The 20,104-nt window shown below is 53.9% G+C and overlaps 1 protein-coding gene across 2 annotated transcripts in view; it reads left to right on the forward strand.

Annotated features, from left to right (window-relative positions):
• Positions 1–19,680, forward strand: part of LOC144734706 (ribosomal protein S6 kinase alpha-5-like) — a 51,629-nt gene extending 31,949 nt beyond the window's left edge. Inside the window, exons 9-18 of one of the 2 annotated variants that reach the window (XM_078617021.1) lie at positions 15–176; positions 979–1,104; positions 1,453–1,586; positions 1,795–1,888; positions 3,959–4,129; positions 4,682–4,873; positions 6,199–6,358; positions 7,321–7,484; positions 8,240–8,477; positions 8,725–19,680. In XM_078617021.1, the coding sequence (XP_078473147.1) occupies positions 15–176; positions 979–1,104; positions 1,453–1,586; positions 1,795–1,888; positions 3,959–4,129; positions 4,682–4,873; positions 6,199–6,358; positions 7,321–7,484; positions 8,240–8,477; positions 8,725–8,762 (1,479 nt within the window). In that variant the 3' untranslated portion in view covers positions 8,763–19,680. The remainder of the gene's footprint in view (positions 1–14; positions 177–978; positions 1,105–1,452; positions 1,587–1,794; positions 1,889–3,958; positions 4,130–4,681; positions 4,874–6,198; positions 6,359–7,320; positions 7,485–8,239; positions 8,478–8,724) is intronic. The other variant, XM_078617022.1, reaches the window with a different exon arrangement.
• Positions 19,681–20,104: the final 424 nt, after the last annotated feature.

Consider the following 20,104-nt stretch of genomic DNA (forward strand, 5'->3'; position numbering starts at 1 on the left):
TGTGCGCTCCCCAGTCTCTCAGCTGGGACGATCTTGCGGCTAAGAAGGTGGAGGCTCCGTTCAAGCCGGTTATCCGCGACGAGCTCGACGTCAGCAACTTTGCGGAGGAGTTCACGGACATGGACCCCACGTACTCCCCCGCGGCGCTGCCCCACAACTCGGACCGGATCTTCAAGGTTGGTGCCGTGCACGGTGGCACGGAACTGCTGGTGTTATCCAACCCGAGCTACTATCGATGCTTTGACGCTTGCCTTGCCTTTGTGCTGTTCACTTTTGGCGTCGTTCTCTGGTCCGACATTTGTGAGACGAGGCCGTCAAAGGAGGCCATCTCTGGTGTAGGCCGATCGGTTTCAAAGACGTTGAATATATTATCAGAGCGTGTTTGTTTTGCGTGCTTTGCCGCAAGTGTTTGAACGCCTTAAGACCTGTTTTATTTCCAGAAGGGGGGTAAAGCCTATTCTTACTTTTTTTCATCCGCGGTTGCGTGTTCACCCGCTCGTTGCGGAGGTTCGTGGTGCGAATCACGCTGGCCACCCTGGTTATTCCTGCCGCGGGTGTATTAGCCATCTTGGTACTGTGCGCCGTCCGCTCCGCAGTGGACGCTCAAGAATCCCGTGATGTCATTTGAAACGGCCCGGGGTTTACCCAAGTTTGAAACATGCCCGCCCCGCACATTACTCCGTTGTGATTTACTTAAGTCATCTCCCCCTGCTGTGAAAGCTTAGGGAGGACCCTCCTGCAAAAGAGTCTTCAGACTCGGTGAGGCTTTCCTCAGTAAACGAGCGCAGCAGCAGTAGCAGCAGTAGCAGTAGCAGCAGCAGCAGTAGTAGCAGCAGCAGTAGCAGCAGTAGCAGCAGCAGCAGCAGTAGCAGCAGTAGGTGCTGGCCACATGGCCCACTCGGTGCGCCGCCGTGCCGGCCTATCACGGGTGCTGACTAACAGCACTTGCCCCAACGGGGCTTGTGTTTGTCATGTCAGGGCTACTCGTTCGTGGCTCCGTCGATCCTGTTCAAGCGGAACGCCGTCACCACCGATCCCCTGGAGCTGCAGTCGGGCTCCGAGAGGCCGGCCACCACCGCGGTGGCCCGCAGCGCCATGATGAAGGTGGGTGGGATGGGGGGTGGTGGGGGGGTGCGGGCAGCTCCGGAGGGACTGCGCTCGTGAGCCGTACGCTGGTCAAATCGTGCACAAGACACTCTAAAATATGACGCGCTGTTGTTATTTATGTCCAGCTTAGCGTCACCACAGCGACAACACTATCTTGTGGGTCGCCGTGCGTGTGTGTTGCCGTTTGTGTCACCCTGCGTGCATGTCGCCATGCACATGGGTCGCCGTGCAGGTCGCCGTGCGGGTCGCCGTGCGGGTCGCCGTGCGGGTCGCCGTGCGGGTCGCCGCGCGTGTGGACCGGGCTGTAGTAGTTCACGTGTCGTCGTTGCTGCGGATGCGTTGCAGGATTCGCCGTTCTTCCAGCACTACGAGATGGACATGAAGGAGCCGCCCCTCGGGGAGGGCAGCTTCTCCATCTGCCGGCGCTGCAAGCACAAGAAGACGGGCCAGGAGCATGCCGTCAAGATCGTGAGCAAGCGGTAACTAGGCCTTCGCTAGGCGCCGCTCGCACCGCGGGGCGCTGCTCTACGCGCGCCAGTCTCTCGTTTTAACGGCGTGCCGTCCTTTGCGGCTACATATTTTAACTTTTGCCGGGTGGTGCTGTGGAGTTGGTGAAACCCCCGTGAATGGTTGCGGAGTTGCGGCGTGTGTGTTCGGTGCTGAGCGGACGCGTGTTGTTGCCGGCAGCATGGAGGCCAACACGCAGAGGGAGATCGCCGCCCTCAAGCTGTGCCACGCGCACCCCAACATCGTCAACATCATCGACGTGTACCACGACACGGTACGGACGCACGCTCGCTTGGCATCGCGGATTATTACATTTTATTGGTATATACGTTGGGAGTTTCCACACAAGCGGCGACAAAATTACGCGACTGCATCTCGTAGTCGCCGCGCAACCCACGACAGGCGGAGGCGTGTTCACAGGTTACGATGTTTTCAGCCGATTGATGAGTGTATAATGTGGTTAGAAGCCAGGGCACCCGGCAGGAAACCCACACGTGTCAGCGAAGGGACAACGCTCTATCCTTTACAGTAACGACAGGTGATATGAGTCCACTTTATTTTGCTGTACCGCCTTTTCCTGGCTGAGTCGGGGTGTATGACTCCTCCCCAACACCCACGGGGAGGAGTCTCATAACATCTGTGTGCGATCCACCAACCTTGCAGCTGCCTCCACAGTGCTGGATGTGTTTGTGGTGGGCATGCTGCCTGACGCTTTGCTCCACGTGCTGGCCAGCATCTCCACCGTGAAGCCGTGAGATTTCTGGAGAGGCTCCCCAGCACGCGCAGCGAAACGTCGGGTGTTGTGTCAAAACAATGACTGCACACAAAAAAAGTGTAACTTTTAATTTTCGCTCGGAGAATTGATCGTCGGTCATGTGAACCTTATGGCGGTACCCCAGGGCACCATACTACCCCGGCTCTCGCATAATGTCCGTGATGCAGTCATTTTTAGTCTTTTGATGGTCGGCGATGCGGCAATCGACTCATCTCGACGAGCTGTACACGATGCACTACCACAGCGCGTACGAGCGTTCAGGGTTTCGGCGATAATCGTCCTCGCTGCGTTTCGACATCGCGGAGTGGCATTGATTTCGGATTGATTGGTACCCCAGTCGCGGAGTTAAGTACACCCCTGGAAAAAATAGTGTCCCAGAAATAAAATATTTAATTGCCTCAGCCATTTTGTATTATTTGGTACCCCGAGGTACCGCCATAAGGATCATGTGACAAACGTCACTCTGTGTAACAGCGTGGGTGGAGAAGTGTTGCCTCCTTACTCTCTATATCAGAGGTCACTTGTATGTATGTTGAACTTCTTTCGCACCGTACGTAGCCAACTGTACTAATCGGAGGTGCGGGGGAAGGACAACAAACTATGGGTCTCTGTGTGAGTCTATGGGTCTCTGTGTGAGTCTATGGGTCTCTGTGTGAGTCTACGGGTCTCTGTGTGAGTTTATGGGTCTCTGTGTGAGTTTATGGGTCTCTGTGTGAGTCTATGGGTCTCTGTGTGAGTTTATGGGTCTCTGTGTGATTCTATGGGTATCTTGTGTGAGTCTACGGGTCTCTGTGTGAGTCTATGGGTCTCTGTGTGAGTCTATGGGTCTCTGTGTGATTCTATGGGTGTCTGTGTGAGTCTACGGGTTTCTGTGTGAGTCTATGGGTCTCTGTGTGAGTCTATGGGTCTCTGTGTGAGTCTATGGGTCTCTGTGTGATTCTATTGGTCTCTGTGTGAGTCTACGGGTCTCTGTGTGAGTCTACGTATGTATGTTGAAATAATTTCGCACCGTACAAAGTCAAGGGATCTCAGAGGTAGCTCGGACCATTCTCTCCGGGCCGTGCTGCTCTGCGAGAGCTGCGAATGGATTCTCCCGTCTCGTGATGTGGCTCCTGTCGGGCAATCGGGGCAAACTTGGGGGAAGAGACGAAAATATTTGTACGAACCCGAAACCATATTTTTCTTTAAACCGGCAAGCCCCACTCGGCTATATAACTCTTTTTCAGAAGCGAACTGGCCACTAACGATAGCTCATCGAAGTTGCTTATTATGTGGAGATTTATAGCAGCCAAATACTCTCAATGCATGTTTCTAAATGTGGAGGGAAAAACCAGAGGACCCAGTGAAAAATCCACGCGAGCAGAGGGAGAACATGCTTCCCAAAGGTTGCCAGTGGAGACGAGAGGGGCCGCCCCCCCCCCCCCCCCCCCCAGTTGCTCAGCGTAAATTTGTTCTTCGTGCACCTCCGCCTCCGTGCCCGGGGCTTCCCTGCGCTGCCGTGAGTTCCGCCGTACTCCGCTCACCCGCGCCCTCTCCCTCCGCCTCTCCCTCCCCGCGTCGCCCCCGCAGCTGCACACGTACCTGGTGATGGAGCTGCTCAAAGGCGGGGAGCTGCTGGAGAGGATCAAGAAGCGGTCGCACTTCAGCGAGACGGAAGCGAGCCGCATCATGCGCAAGCTCGTGTCCGCCACCTCCTTCATGCACGATACCGGGGTCGTGCACCGCGACCTCAAGCCCGAGGTCAGGGTCGCTGTCGTGTAGATCTGCCGTAGTTAGTGATAACGATCGAGCACATTTGCCATTGGCGCTTTCTTTGCTTTGATGATTTTGATAATTTTGCTGCTATAATGGTCCAAATGGTAACCCACTTTGTTGAGCTATCATTTGTGGCCAGGTCGCTTTAAAAAAATGTGAATGCGCTTGTAATAATTATTTATTTTCCTGCGATTCGCAAACCCGGTCACAAAATCTTGCGGGGTGTGGGCGCATCAAAATCAGTTCCTCGTGCTGTCGAAGTGGTGGTGTCGGTTAAAATTGTGATTTGAGACGCGTTTGTGTTCTGCTGCACACCGGTGTTTACTGCCAATACGTCCGAATATTGTTTTGCTGGCCGTCTTGAATGGGTAGGGCCTCGCGTGCCCATGGTGGGCCATGGGAACGAAGCTGCCGGCTTCCCCCCCACCCCACCCTGCGCCATGGCCCCCCACGGTGCAGGTCACGCACGAGAGTCTTTACCGTCGTCATTTCTTGAATCCGCCCTTCCCCCCTTCCCCGTCGTTGTCGCCGGCGCAGAACCTGCTGTTTGCGGATGATACGGAGGGCGCCGCCATCAAGGTCATCGACTTTGGGTTTGCGCGGCTCAAGCCACAGGACAACGCGCCGCTCAAGACGCCGTGCTTCACGCTGCAGTACGCCGCTCCCGAGCTGCTGCAGCACGCGGGATACGACGAGTCGTGCGACGTGTGGAGCCTCGGCGTCATACTCGTGAGTCGGCGCGTCCCACTCGCTCGCCCCCTTCGCTCTTCCGCGCTCGCTGCTGCTGCTGCGGCTGCTGCTGCTGCGGCTTCTGGGGCTGTTACCGCTGCTGCTACTGCTGCAGCGGCTGCCACCGCTCACACAGGCTCCTCCCTGTCGTCATACCTGGGGTTGGAGCGCACCGGTTCCTACCTCACTACTGCACCAGATAGGGATTAGGAGTAAAGCAGCAGTCGGCAATCGATGATGATGATGATGCAGCAATTGCTGATTTATTCGAGTCTCTCGCTCACTCGCCCATGCCTAGTCGCCTCCTCATCACTCTTCTTTCACGACGACGACGACGATTTCTTCGAGTCGATTTGAAGGAGGATTCGAGTGACGTGCCACCGATGGTTGCCCGCCGATGACCAAAACTTCTCTCGTCACGTTTTATAATAATCATCATCATGAACAATTCATCACTTCCTCCGAATAATATAATCCGTCATTGAGTACATACAACGCAGGCACGCAGTTTGCGTTGACGCTCTCGGAGAGAGACGGAGGTTTAGAGACGCGGGAACTCACTGGCAAGCGCGCAAGAGGGATAACACTCGGTCTCTAACGATTGCCTCCAAGCTCTGTGGACCTCGATTGCAATCGTTGACCGGCTCCATTTTTGAGTGTTTTGCGCATGTTGGGAGGAAACCGGAAGTACCCGGAGAAAAATCCCCCACGCGTAGTAAGGGAGAAGTGTAACACCCAATCCCAGTACAGACGGGAATACAGATGGACATTGTTCACAATGTCTATCTTTTAGTGATATTAACCCACTTGCTGTACTGCCATCACACCCTGGCCATAAGTTTCACGCTGCAAGAGGTGGCGACCATGACACCCGTGGAGTTTCATGAGCGAGTGTGTGCTTGGTCGTGTTACGGTTAGCGCTCTGTACTACGAACCTGGCTTCCCGAGTTCGATTCCCGCTCATGGCCACCACCGGTGACGATTATCTGAAGCGGTCCTGGGCCTCCCCTAGGTCGACTCAGTGTCTAAGGATCACCGCTGGGGAGACAACCCGTATGCCGTTCCGGCCTGTATAGGTCCTCGCTAACAGCACTTGCCCCAACAGTCTGTGAAGGCTTTACGGGGGGATCTTTGTCTTTGTGATCCACCAAGCCTTGCTCACTCCACAGGGCCGCATTACACGTGCGGAAAGATTCATCCAGCAGTGTATAGGTGGTGGCCGATGAAGATGAGATGTGGGCAGTGTTTGCGTTGTCGCTCATCTCTGCTGTCCGCTCCCACACCCCTGTCTGCTGCTGCTGCTGCGGCGGCGTCTGTGCGCACAGTACACCATGCTGTCTGGGCAGGTGCCCTTCCAGAGCCACGGGCAGCCCATGACCTGCAGCTCGGCCACCGACATCATGAGGAAGATCAAAGAGGGAGACTTCTCCTTCGAGGGGGAAGCCTGGCAGAATGTGTCGCAGGCCGCCAAGGATCTCATACAGGGTAGGGCTGCTGCTGCTGTTATTGCTGTGGCTGCTGACCATGCTGTTCCTGTCACTGCTGTACCTACTGCTGCTGTTTCTTCTGCTCTTGCTGCTGCTTCAGCTGTAGCTCCTGTTTCTGTTGCTGCTATTTGTGTGTCTGCTGCTGATATTCGTGTGTCTGCTGCTGCTGCTGTTATTCCTGTTGCTGCTGCTCATGCTGTTCCTGCTGAACCTACTGCTGCTGCTTCGTCTGTTCTTGCTGCTGCTACTGCTGTAGCTTCTGCTGCTGCTATTCGTGTGTCTGCTGCTGCTGCTGTTATTCCTGTTGCTGCTGCTCATGCTGTTCCTGTTGCTGCTGTACCTACTGCTGCTGCTGCTGTTTCTTCTACTCTTGCTCCTGCTTCTGCTGTAGCTCCTGTTTCTACTGCTGCTATTCGTGAGTCTACTGCTGCTGTTGTTCCGGGTCAGAATGCTTCCCGATTGTGAAGCGTCTGCCTGTCTCTCTGCTGCTGCTGCTGCCTTAAGCGATGGCTCAGCTCCTGACTTGACACAAAACAACTCGAGATCTGCTCTGCTCGTGCTTTCGTAAATCAATCCACGTCGCTCCCAAACACCGTACAGCCGCCAGCCGTAACACAGAACCACTGCACTTGCGCAGCTGGATGAGGGCCTCCCCACGCCGTGAGGGCCGTGACGGTGATTCGGCGGTGGTGTCTGTGCGTCATGCGCAAAGTTTTTGTGTATTTCCCGCACCTCTGATTAGCACGGTTGGTTATGTACGGTGCGAAAGAAGTTTCAACATACATACGTATTGTGTGTGGTGGTTGTCTGTGCTTGAGATGCTGGTTGTGTTGCAGACATGGTGGTTGTGTGGTAGATATGGTGGTTGTGTGGTAGGGGTGGTGGTTGTGCGTGGTGCATGTGTCTCGTGAGCGGTGACCGAATCTGCGCGATATGTGGTGCCGCGATTGGGACGAGCAGGGCTCCTCACGGTCGACCCCAGCAAGCGCGTGAAGATGAGCGGCCTGCGCTACAACGAGTGGCTACAGGACGGGAGCCAGCTCTCCTCCAACCCGCTGCTCACACCCGACGTCCTCGTCTCCTCCGGCTCCTCCGTCAACACCTACTTCAAAGCCACGTTCCACGTGAGGCCCGTGCCGCCGGGGTCGCGCCGCCGGGGTCGCACTGCCAGGGTCGCACCGCTAAGGTCATCGCCGGGGTCACGCAGCCAGGGTCACACCGCCGGGGTCACGCCGCTAAGGTCGTGCCGCTGGGGTCGCATGACCAGGGTCGCGCCGGTGTTGAGGATTCGGGCTTCCAGATCATTCACAAAGACAACGATCCGCCAGATAGCCTTAACAGACAGTTGGAGCAAGTCCTGTTAGCGAGCACCTGTGAAGGTAAGCACGGCACACGAGGGGGTGGGTGGCCAACACTATGTCCGTCTCATTTGAGGCTGAGTAGACCTCGGGGAGGCCCAGGACCGGTTCAGATAATCGTCACCGGTGTTGCTGGCCGTGATCAGGCTTCGGACTGGGGTCGCCGGGTTTGTAGCGCAGCACGCTACCCTCTCTCACACACCCCTACCCACTCACCGCTACCCACTCACCACTTCCCTGCGCTTCGTCTCCTGTTCTAAAGCCCTCAAAATAATAATGACCTTGCTCCATTCTAGAAAGTGTTCCACTCTCATCTGTCGCAACTCTTGACAGCGATGTTATTTATTTTCCGGCCACTTCACGGTTTTGGGTCTTTTAGGCCCCACGCTCGGTAACCGTGTAAATATTAAACACGTCCGCGCCGTGCAGCGCGAGTGGCCGGCCCGGTGACGCCCCCTCACCATCCCGCATGGCTCTCCCCCCCCCCCCCCCCCTCACTGCGCCCCCCACACTTCCCGCAGGCCTTCAACCAGTGCAAGCGCGAGGGCTTCTGCCTGCAGAAGGTGGACAATGCTCCGCTGGCCAAACGGCGCAAGATGAAGAAGAGGAGCACAAGCACGGAGACGAGGAGCAGCTCCAGCGAGAGCTCCACCTCCTCCTCCTCGCAGCCCCACGGCGAGTCTCCTGCTCGCCACGATCATCATCACCTTCGTCACCCACCTCTTCCCCGTTTCACCTCCTCCTTCTCCCAGCCTCACGGCAAGTCTCATCATCGTCGTCGTCACCCACATCTTTCCAGTTTCACCTCCTCCTCCTTCCAGCCTCAAGGCAATTCTCATCATCATCATTGTCGTATTTGAAAATGGATTTGGTTGGGTTAGGAACCAAAACTCAATTGTGAATCCAAACGTTGGCTGCGAGAGGCTGTGGCTTTCTTCCGGTTAAATTACCAACCTATAATAATCACCTTGTATTCCTTCTCCTTCCTCCTCCCGTGTTTCCACAGCCACGCCGAAGGTGGTGAAGTTCAAGGACAAGTCTTAAAGGGCCCGTCGAAAAGAAAGAACGCCGAACATTTGACTCCCGCTCGGCGAGCGGCGGGGGGGGAGCCTGCGGGCCCCCCCGCCGCGGAAGGACGCGAGCGAAGCGTGGAGTCGGCGAAGCGTGGAACTCTCCTCCCCCTCCTACGCCCCTCCCCCCAGCACTTTACACGCCCCACGGCCATCAGGATCCCCGTGCTGCCCACACGGACGGCCCCTGGGCAGCGTGGGCAGGTGGAGCGCAGCACGCAGCCTGCGTTCCGCCGCCCCCGCTGTGCTGCCCACGCCTCTGTGCGAAGAGCCGCTGCTGCGAGCCGGTGGTGTTGACTGCCGCCGGTGGTGTTGACGACCACCGCCGGTGGCTTTGACTACCGCCGGTGGCTTTGACTACCGCGGTGTGAGTGAGAGTGACTGGCGGTGTGAAGTGCCGGCGTGCGAGTCGCCCCACCGGGTGTCAACGCCGACGAGTGCGAAGCGCGGGGTCCGTCCGCGGCGCCGCCCGTCTCCCGGCGGCGCGCACCGCGAGGACTGGACCGCCCACGTTCCGCGCCCGGGCGCTCTACGTCGAACCGCGGCTGGAGGACTTCGTCCTGGTTCCGATCTCTCGATGCTTCCACGGAGGGGTCCGGTGGCCCCCGACGGCGACGACGTACGCCGCTCCGTAGCTCCCGGTGGCCCCGGTTGGCGCTTTGCTGCAAACGGGGTGAGGCCGACGACGTGTACCCTGGCGCTGACACGCGGGGGCGGGGAGGTAACGACTTCGGCTTTTAAGATGCGAAGAATGACCTCGGCCGTTGTTTTTTTAATGTTCCACAAAAATGATACGAAAAGAGGTTGCTGTGCAGAGCTGTATTTTTCTAAGGGTATTTAATTTGTTTTACAGAACGAAATATTTTGAGCGTTACAGAAGCTCCCCTCCCCCCGTGACTGCTGACATGCGAAGCATTACCTTGTTTTTAGAAACCATTAATTTAATCGCTTTGGAGAGCTCTGGTTAAAAGTCGCGGGTTGGTATTTACCGGCGCGTTTCGTATTTTATATTCCGATGCGCGACTTTCACCGTCGGCGTTCGCGCATCGATCGTTGATGTCGCACACGAGGTTACGAGACGGTCGACCGTGGCATGGCACCCCGAGCGCTGTTCACCACGACGGGAGTTGGGAAGTCGTGCGCTCGCCACGCTTGGTGACGTCGATTCTGAGAGAACCGGGGCCGACTCGCGCTCTCCCGCTCGCTCGCTCGACTCATCGACTTGCTCGCTCGCTAATTGACTTGCTCACTAACTCGCTCAATCTCGCGATCACTCGTCGATTCACTCGCCTGGCGTCTCGCTCACTGGTTAAACTAAAGCACCGAGGCGCATCTCGCCACGGGCCGAGTGCATCAGCCAAGAGCTGGTCATCGGACAGGAGATTACAAAATCCCTCATGTCTGGGATCATCACCTGGGGGGGAGGGCTCGTTACCTGGAAGCTCACGGGCCACATCTGGCACAAGAAGGCCGTTCCGAGCGGCTTCTACGAGATAAGGTGCAGCGAGAGAGATGAGCATGAGATGGAGAGAGAGAGCCGCAGACAAGATGAAAGATGAGTGAAATAAAAGTGGCATAGACGGACGAGAGGTGCGGGACGAGATGGCGGTCTGGCGAGGTGAAACGCGCGAGAGAGCTGCCAGACGGAGAGGCAAGAGATCAGCGGTCGCGTCCGTAACCGTCACAACTTGGCGGCAACTTGGCGGCATTTTCGCACGCGACGCCGTGGCACGACCGCGGCCTGCCCAGCACACGCTCAGTTCGTGGGGGGTGCGGACCCGCCGGACAATTTTGATGGATTAAGCCCCCTGACCTATAGCGTTACGGTACAAACTGGTCCATGGCCAGTCTAATAACTGTGGGTGGGCGTGCATGTCGCACTAGGGGGTGGTGGTGGTGAATAATGCCGAGGGCTAGCCGGTCATCTGGCTGTGATGCAGCGAAAGAAGCGGGTGGCTCCCACTCGGAATACTCGGGGAGTAGAGTTCGGAGTGTGGCACAGTCTCCGCCAAAGGTTTGATCTTGTTCGGAATTTTTTTTACGAATGTGGGGGTGTCTCCTCGTTGTAAATTTTTTTAATATTCCTTCCCATGTGGTGAACACTCAAGGTTTATTGGCAAAGCTTCTGGTACTTGCTTAAAGCGCGCGAAGGCGCTCACATCGGTGGAAGTAAATCACATACGTCAACTTTCGTTGAGCAACCTTTGCCGAGGCCCCCTAAGGAACGCACAAATCTCGCTCACGGGCCACCCGTTTTTACACCCTACCAGAGCATGGGCAAAAAGTGCGCTAGTTTTTTTTTTAGGTCGCACGTTCAGATTGGTGCTTTCCGGGCGGCCGTGCTTAAAAACGGGCGGCCAAACATAGCCGCCTACCCAAACGCCACGGATCTCACGGGCGCAGCGTGCGGCTGTGAGCGTCGTCGGGAAACTGGGGACAGCTGGGAAGTTTCGCAACGAAAAACGTGGGTTCTTGTACCCTGCGCGTGGAACAACAACGGCATTGTCATCTCGCATGTAACCGCCGTTAAGAGTCGGCGCTGACCCAACACCCCCCCCCCCCCCCCCGTGTTGGTTTCTTTACACGCGCCACGACGCTGTTCCTCTTGAGGACGTTGCCTCTGCGGGGACCGTCAGAGACTCTGCGGCCCCGCACATAAGTGGGGGGTGGGGGTAGTGCCCAGTGCCAAGGTTCCACCTCTGAATAGCACGGTTAGCTATGTACGGTGTGAAAGAAATTCAAGTTCAGTGTACATACGTACGTACAATCAATGTGATGACTGTACACTTCAGTTCTAATCGTTGCACTGACACTTTACACCACTGCCCCTCCGCCTCCTGTTTGCCCTGCTTTTTTGAGTTGGGGCCTTCTGGCGAAAGCGATCTGCTCATCCGCCGCAGCCTTTACGCACGCATACACGGTCAGTTAAAAGCCCTGCTGCAGGCTTGCATACACCTGGCACACTGCAATAGGAGCAACTGACTTGTCTTTCTGGAGACGTTTTCCACAGAGCCGCAAATGTAAACTCGCCGACCGGCCGCCGATTAAAGGCGCGAGGTGTCCGGGTCCGCTCCTAATCCACATGTTGAGCATTTTCCCTTCAACTTTTTTGTTTTTGTGCCACGCACGACTCAACCGTGGGCACCTTCACGTAATTCGAGCCCTTGTGGGTGCCCCGTCGTAGCCCGCAATCAGTGGCGCGTGGCAAAAGCTCGAGGGAAGAAGTTGAATAGGCGCGGACCGACCCTGAACGCCGCACGTGGATCAGCTGGCCGCGTGTAGGTGTCGTGAAGGCTTTTTTTTTTAAACGAGGCTACGGGACTCTCCCTCTTTCACCCACCGCCTCTGCGTGGCTAACCAGAGCCCCCGAGTCCTTTCGGTTGAGGCTGATCGAGCGCCGCTTCGCGAGTTGGCGGTCGTGCCCGGTGCCTGGCGGGCACCGGCGTGGTAAGGTAGTGCACGCTTTTCATGGCTTTACTTGAAACACGGGGCGGCACAGACGTCAGGATTTTACCGGTGCACGACTCGAGCACTTGAACAAGGGCTTACGCTGTCGCTTGCCGCCCAGCTCTGTCGTATCCTTGGGGTTTTTATCGGCGGCGGCGGCGGCATCGCACGTTTAAAGCGAGGATTTTCTTTTTTTAGCGCCTGTTCCTGGCGGGCAGTCCGAGTAATACTGCTGAGCACTGTGCATTGGCGACGCGCTTACAAGAGACTATCACGTCACTGTGATTATTTGAAACAACCCTTTTAAATCCAGTCTTGCCGTGCAGACGCCGGCACGCCCCTTCCATGCGTACGTTTGTGGCGAGTCGTGGGAGGCCCGGCGTTTTTCTGCATTTTCTTGACGTTGGCAATATTCTTGGGGCAGACGGCCCGATTTTACCGCGTCTAGTGAGGCGCGACCCGCGGCGTGACCCCTGCACGCGCGTCCCCGTAAATCCGCGCGTTGGCGGACGGAGCGTTTCCTGCACAAAGCCGTGTGTTGTCGTGTAGTTTTTAAAAGCCTTTTGAAGCTTGTTTTTTGGTAAGGCCGGTGGGGACGGGGGTGGGATGTTGCCTGAGAGTCGGAAGAACGTCACGTATCCCAGAAGACCCCTTCGAGGCGTTGAGCTCGCACTGTGCCCATGCCAGGTTTATTTATTGAAATGCAACGAAGCCTCCGAAAAGGGGAAGGGGTCGACCGACGTCTCCAGGCTCCCTGCCGCCGCCTCCTGCTCGGCCCAGCCGACTCTCCGCTCTGTCGAACCACGGGTTGGATGTGCACAGCGATAGATCGAAAATATGCATCGTGCGCAAGAGAGTTTGTTGTTTTTTTAATGAAAACGTTCCAACAGACTGCCCGACGAGGCTTCCTCGCGATTGGTGCCGTCGACACGCGAACGGTGGGGGGTGGGGGAGGTGGGAGATCCACGCACAAGCACGACCGTCGTCCCTCGTGTCGGTTTTTACGACCGTTTGTCGTCGAACAATATGAATTGGCAATCCTGTGATGGTTGTTTGCCCGCGGAAAAGGAACGATCTTTAAATGTTTCGTAATGGCATGCGCACCCAGTGGGGAGTTTGTCCGAGGATGAGCGGCGTTTGTTGGGTCGGCATTGTTAAGTTATTGTATGGGCTGCTGTGTACTAAATGAGGGATGCTGTATGCGGAGTGTTGCACGTGGAGTTTTGAAGGTCAGCGGGACCGGTCGCAACTGCAAGTGAACCGTTGACCACTTCTCGTCCTTCCGTCTTGAAAGATCTTCACACCGGAGGACGGATATCCACCAGCGTTTACCCGTGTTAATCGCAGCTTTGGCGAGCCAAGCAAATGTTTTTGTAGACTTTTCAAATGGATTTTTTTATTTCCTGAAACAAATATTTCCGACTACTGTACCACCAGCAATAGGAATTGCTGCCGTGTGGAATTGCCTGAATCTCCGATAGCAGCGGGTCGCTGCACCAAGCGCCGTGACGATCCATTGAGATGAATCTCGACGGGACTCCCGCAGTGATGCACCAGAAAGCTTTGACCAACAATAGCCACTGTAGACTGCAGACGTGAAGTACTAGCGCCATCCATTGGTGGACGTTTTTACCGTATTTTAACATTTGAATTTATAGGTATTTTCTATAAAAAAATCTACGATCTGCCTGTGGATCACGAACCTCGTACTGGTCACCGCCGATCTGAAAGCGGCTCTCCGCTTTTTAAAACGTTCCCGCAATTTCTCTTTTTGCCGCTCTGTTTTGCTGTACGCGTCACCGAACCGGCCATGCGTACGGGGTGGGGGGGGGGGGTTTGGGTTTAAGTATCTCTCCGAAGCCACGGCAGCGTCAAGACCACGCGGCAGCCGCCCCTTATCTCGTTCCGAGACTCAATCGCTCCAGAAACCGAGACAATCAAAGTGGCCGCAGCAACGCGTCGACCTTCGCTTAAATGTGGACTTGCTCTGGGTGACTGCAGAACTTTGTGTGGAGCGCCAACTTCCTGTCCTTGTTGCTCTGTTGTGCACACACATACTCTGTTGTGCACACACAACAGAGTAATCACGGCTTTACACGTCCCACTTTGTGTATAAATTCCGGGGTCGCTGGTAGACTGGCACCTGGTGCTCGTAGCCAGAGCCAAAGTTAGAGAGGTGCTCCTGACCTAGATGTGGTGTTGCCAGAGGTGGAAATTATTTCGGACAGAATTGGCTGACAACAAGGCTCGCGCACTGTAACACATCCGTATGATCTGTGGCATTCGTAATCATAATATGTATTTATACTGGAGGAATCCGATGAGCTATAAAGCTATTTTTCACAGATGACCAGTAGGGGCTGCTAAGAACGTCACAACAACAAAACAAAAACATGATAATAGTGCAATGTACAATAAAGGTAAACAAAATCGCCCAAAAAAAACAAATAAAACTAAACCATTCCCATCCTACCAGGCAAAGCCCACCGAGGTATTCGCTCGTTTGTTAGAAGCGACCTGGCCACAAATGATAGCCTAACAATGTGGCCCATCATTTGGACATTTATAGCAGAAAAATTAATCTAAATAATCCGTGTGTTTCTAAATGTGGAGTGCCCAAAGCGAGCGGGTAATGAAGGTGAACATTGTGCATCATCTCCGCCCAGCCTCTCGCGCAGTGGGGCTCTCCCTCAAATCCTAACTTCAAACCTAATGAAGTATATATCCTTACGCTCACATCAACTGATATTTAAAGTGCTATTTAAATATGTCTTCATACAAACGGTCCACAAGTTAGTCTACGTTTAAAGTTGGTATCGCGAGAGGTGTCGCACCGGCTTTTGGAGGCCTTCATCCAGCAGTGGGTGGCTAGGTGGCGGCAGCAGTGGTGACACTTCAGCCTCCTCACAGTTCGAAGCGCCTGGGTTCCATTCCCGCATTGGGGAGAATTCCTGTGTGGAGTTTGTGTGGTTCTCCCCCTGTTCTGCATGGGTTTTCTCCTGGTCTTCTTGTTCACCCCCCGCCCCCCACCATCATAGCTAAAACACATGATCAGTATATCGGGTATTGGCCAAGCATCCCTAATGCTGAGAAATTACCGGCAAATTACTTGGTTGGGACTCCACAAAGCAACGTCACGCCCGACCTATTGAAAACTTGTCAGGACCCTCATGAAAAGAAGAGTCTTGAGACTCACCGGGTGAGTCTCTCCCGGGTAAGCGAGGGCAATAATCGGTGGATTGACGCTGGAGGACGACGGTGACGATGGCGGTGGGAGAGTTGGCGCTCTCACAAATGGCCCTCCTGGTGTCGCCATGCTGCAAGGGGGCAGTTGGGGACGCCCCTCTAGCTGGTCTAGACATTTGAAAATTGCGTGAATTCATCTCGAAGCTTAAGACCAACTCGCTTATTGTATCGAGGTGCGTTTTACTTCCGCGTGTGGTTATGGAGTTGGGTCTCTCGGCGTGCATGCGTGCGTGTGTGTACATAGGGTGCCGTCGCTGTACGGAGAAATGTCTCTGCCGAGTGTGCGAACGAGTGTTTTAATGACTTTTGAGAGAGGCGGCTGCCGAATTGTGTCGTACAATCCTGGATTTGACTTTGTGGCTGGGTTCGCAGCAGAGTTATTTTAAAGTTGACAGTGTCACCTGTGACTGTCCGGTAGTAACTGCCCACCGCCGAAAACTTGAAGGCGGACGTCACGTGCGAGGATTTTTTTGGCAAGCAAACGCACAGGCTGCGCGCAGCACTACGCCGGGGCCGCACCAGAGCGATCGGTTGCACAACCCCCGGGTCGCTCTGAAAAATTGCGCAACTCGGTCACTTGCAACAGTCGCTTACGTCCATAACCGAGGTTTTTTTTTGGTTTAGATCATGTTAACATACATGTGTCGTTGGGCCTACCACTATGCGACACAGCTAATTCGTGAGGGTTTGTCACGGAAACAAAAACGTGCCAATTCGTTACTAGGTCAGCATGCCGGTGGTGTGTTGGAGAATGAACCCACAACATTTACAATTCGAGTGCTGTGACGTTTCACCAGTAATTACAACAACATCCAGCGTTAAATATGAACACGATCTAACCCAAATAACCTGTGTTATGGAGGCTGGTTGTTGTAATTACTGGTGAAACGTCACTGTACTGTAATTGTTTTTGCGTTCGAGATCGCGTAACTATTTACACGATGAAACCGAAAAAACTGTATTATGGATATTGGTCGCGAAAGCCTACAAAACAACAACCAGCCTCATCAGGCGACAGCCACAGAGTCGTGGAGAAATCCTCCTCCTGTCGCTTGCACCGTTGACGTCTTGGCAACTGTTAGCAAGGCAACGGCGTAATCTTACTCGGGCGTGCGCAACTAAATTGCGCGCAACGGATCGCCGGGTGCAGACGCGCGCCGGCGTGCAGAGAGGTGATCTTGACCGCTTGACGTCTACTGCCCACAGCGCACGCCGGCCGTCGAGTCCGTTGAGGTTTTCCCGGTGGGGAGCGTTGCGATGTTCGAGTCGAGTCTCTTGCGTCTGTAAAGACGACCGCAGTGGCCACACACAGCAGCTGGGCTCAGTCGCCCGGTGCTTGTGATGTCCAAGGTGAGCTTCGGTCTACGCTTTGGGGGTCAGATTTACGGCAAAGCAGGCGTTCAAATGCGTGTGAAACTTGACCTCAAAAATGTGCACGAGTAACCTTGTGTTTTGTAACCTTGTATCTGCTACAAGTTACCATTCAACAGTTAGACCAGTTGGTATCCACACCGCTCGCACAGACACCGCTTGTTGCACTTACAGCCCCTGCTGTAAAACCCACTGCTGGATGAGGAGGTGGGGGAGCTTGTTGTGACGAGGGTTATTCCAGTGACTCTTCATCACGCCAGGCGATCTGGGTTGGTGAAGGCGACAGATCGTACAAGTGCAGTACAACAGCAAATGTTGCCCCGCTGTGGCACACGCCAACCGACTTCATAAAAACCCATCGACCCTTCGCGCCCAAGCTTCCGTATGTCTTGACAATCTACCCGTGGTTTCCCCACAGTTCTCGATGGGCACCACGGTGGCGATGTTAACGACCTCACCGGGTTTGCAGGAGGTCGTGGGTTCGATCCCGATCCTGGCGTTGCCTGCTGTATATTTGGAGTTTGCGTGCACTCCCCGTGGTCGCGTGGATTTTTCTCCGGGTCCTCCGGTTTTTCCCTCCACATTTGGAAACGTGTGTTTAGAGTAGTTGGCTGCTGATATACATTTCCACGTGATAAGCCACTTTGAACGGTTATTCGTCGCCGGGGTCACTTCTGAAAAAAGAGCTACATAGCTCAGCGGGGCCTTACCTAATAAAATTAACCTACTTAGTCCCACTCGAGACCATTGGGAGCTCGATACTCGATTGTTGAATCAAGCTCAGTGCGCTACACGCCGCATGCTGATACTCACTCGACCTGCGTCCCACGTTGCGACATGCTCCAAGCGATGCTGCAGCAACTGTCAAGCATGCAACAACATTTAGTCCCGTGGGCAGAGCAAGCGTCGCCCAACACTTTAGGCCGCAAAGCATTAGCCATATAAATCTATTAAACTTGTTGTTTATTTTATCAGGTAAGGCCCACTGATCTGCATCGCTCTTTTTTAGAAGCGACCTGGCTCTCACAAATGAGATAGCTCATCGAAGTGGCTTCTCATCATCACGTGAAAATGTATAGCAGCCAAATACTCGAAACGCAGGCTTTTCAATGTGGAGAGAAAAATCGGAGGACCCAGAAGTAAAATCCACACGACCACGGGGAGAAACATGTGAACTCCAAATATACAGCAGGTGTCAGGGTCGAACTCACAACCTCCTTTATATAGGCGAGATAATTCAAGAGATAGTTAACATCTCACCACCGTGACGCCTGTAGAATTGGTACGGGCGTAGCTCGATTTAAACGTTGGCCTTGCGTTCTGAAAAGTCTCATTACATAACCTAAGATGCCGTTCCTAACAAATTGTTTTCTGACGCAAAAACACACAAATATAAACGCTTGTCAACTCGGCTAATATATTTCTCCTTCATAAATGTGTGGGAATAATAAATAACGAGACGTGTGATTAACGAAAAAAAAACACTACGCACCGCAATTTACTAATCAGGAACGGCGGCGGTGCACGTCGCGTGACGTGAAGCTGCAGTGGCGAGGGCCGGAGGGGGGTGACTGGGGTGGGTTGAGGGGGGCAGGAGGAGCCTCCTGCCCCTGTTGCTCATCAAACGTAATAACGAAACAAACGGGGACGTAAACAGAACAACAATGTCGATGTGCTGAGTGGAATACTGTACTTTGATAACACCCCACTCGATCTAGATTTTAAGTTTTCGTGACTGCAGGGATCCATACACTTTGGTTCTTTCGGTAAAGTCACGTAGGTAGAAAATCAATCGCGACGTTTCGATTGCAACGATTGCAATCGAAACGTCGTGATTTAATTTATTTTATTTTATACCTACGTGACTTTACCAAAAGAACCAAAGAGTAACACCCCACTCATTCTAAACGGGTTGTCACGTGATTCACTTGTTGGCCACATAGGGAAATTGGAACCACCTCAGGTTGAACTCGCTCGTCTAGGCTCGTGAACAACCAATTGCAAAAGTCCCAATATCCCTGCCACCCTCTCAGTCCAGAGTGAATCGTGAGGCGCGTGATTGAAGGGAGGTTTTATTTCTTTAAATTAACAAGCTTGCCTTGTAACTCGGGAGTTAACATCTTGGCGAGAAAAGCACACCGGAAAGCACACCGGAAGGTTAAACAATGCACCATTGTCTTTGAAAGCAAGTTGTACAAAAGGTCTGTCCAACTGCGGGATGAAGGCCCTGCCCTTCACTGTGAGTCGCGAGGGATTCTTTCACCATTACTGGACCCCACTGATGGCCAGTGCACGTGAAGCGGAGGCTCCGGAGGTCGTGCGCAGTGATTTGTACGAACCTAGCAAACCCGAGCTTTAGATTCACGGTCAGCGTCGGCGGCGGCGGCGGCGGCGGCAAGGTGATGTTTGGACTGGCCCTGGGCGTCCACCCAGTGAAGCCACGGAGAGGCCCTTCATCCAGCAGTGGACTGACAAAGGGCTGTACACAACAACAAGGCATTTTATTCGTGTTGAATGTCAAAATGTAATACTGTACACATCGAAGCATGTTGAAATCTGTGCTGCATTTTAATAGAATCGGCATTGCGTATGATTTTATCCTCGTATTTTAGTTGTCTCGGTTTTAAAATGGCACGAGTATATCTGTATTATAGTCCGGCCATCGTTCACCCCCCTCCCCCCCTCTTTACGTGACAAGTTAGACACGAGTTGCATTGCTCTCACGGTCACGCGTGCGCGCACCCGCTTCTGTGACCAACACCGACGATTGTTACCCGCCGAGTTTTTCAAAGCATTAAATAAAACGTTAACGTACGCGGCGCTCTCAACGATGCATTGTGGGATGTTTGCTGTGACGTTTCACGTTTTGTCGTTTACATGAACGTGGGGAAAACCTTGTGTTGGCTCGACTCAACCGCAAAGTTGATTTCTCCCCAACCGCGAGTTGATGGTCAGACAGAGTTGGATTGATAAAAAAAAGTTACATTTACAGAAATTAAACTACATTTTTAAGGCCCGCTGAGCTATATGATTCATTTTGAAAAGCAACCAACCTGACCACAATTAATAGCTCAACGAAGTGGCTTATCATGGGAAAATGTATATCAGCAGCCAAATAATCTAAAAGCATAGCGATGCATAGAGACCCATGGAGATACATAAAGAGACCCGTCGATTAAAATAAAATTGAACGATTTTAATTTTAACAGGTAAGGCCCACTGAGCGATACAGCTCTTTTTCAGAAGCGACCT

Source organism: Lampetra planeri, chromosome 52, assembly GCF_965212315.1.
Source record: "Lampetra planeri chromosome 52, kcLamPlan1.2.h2, whole genome shotgun sequence".
Taxonomy (NCBI): domain Eukaryota; kingdom Metazoa; phylum Chordata; class Hyperoartia; order Petromyzontiformes; family Petromyzontidae; genus Lampetra; species Lampetra planeri.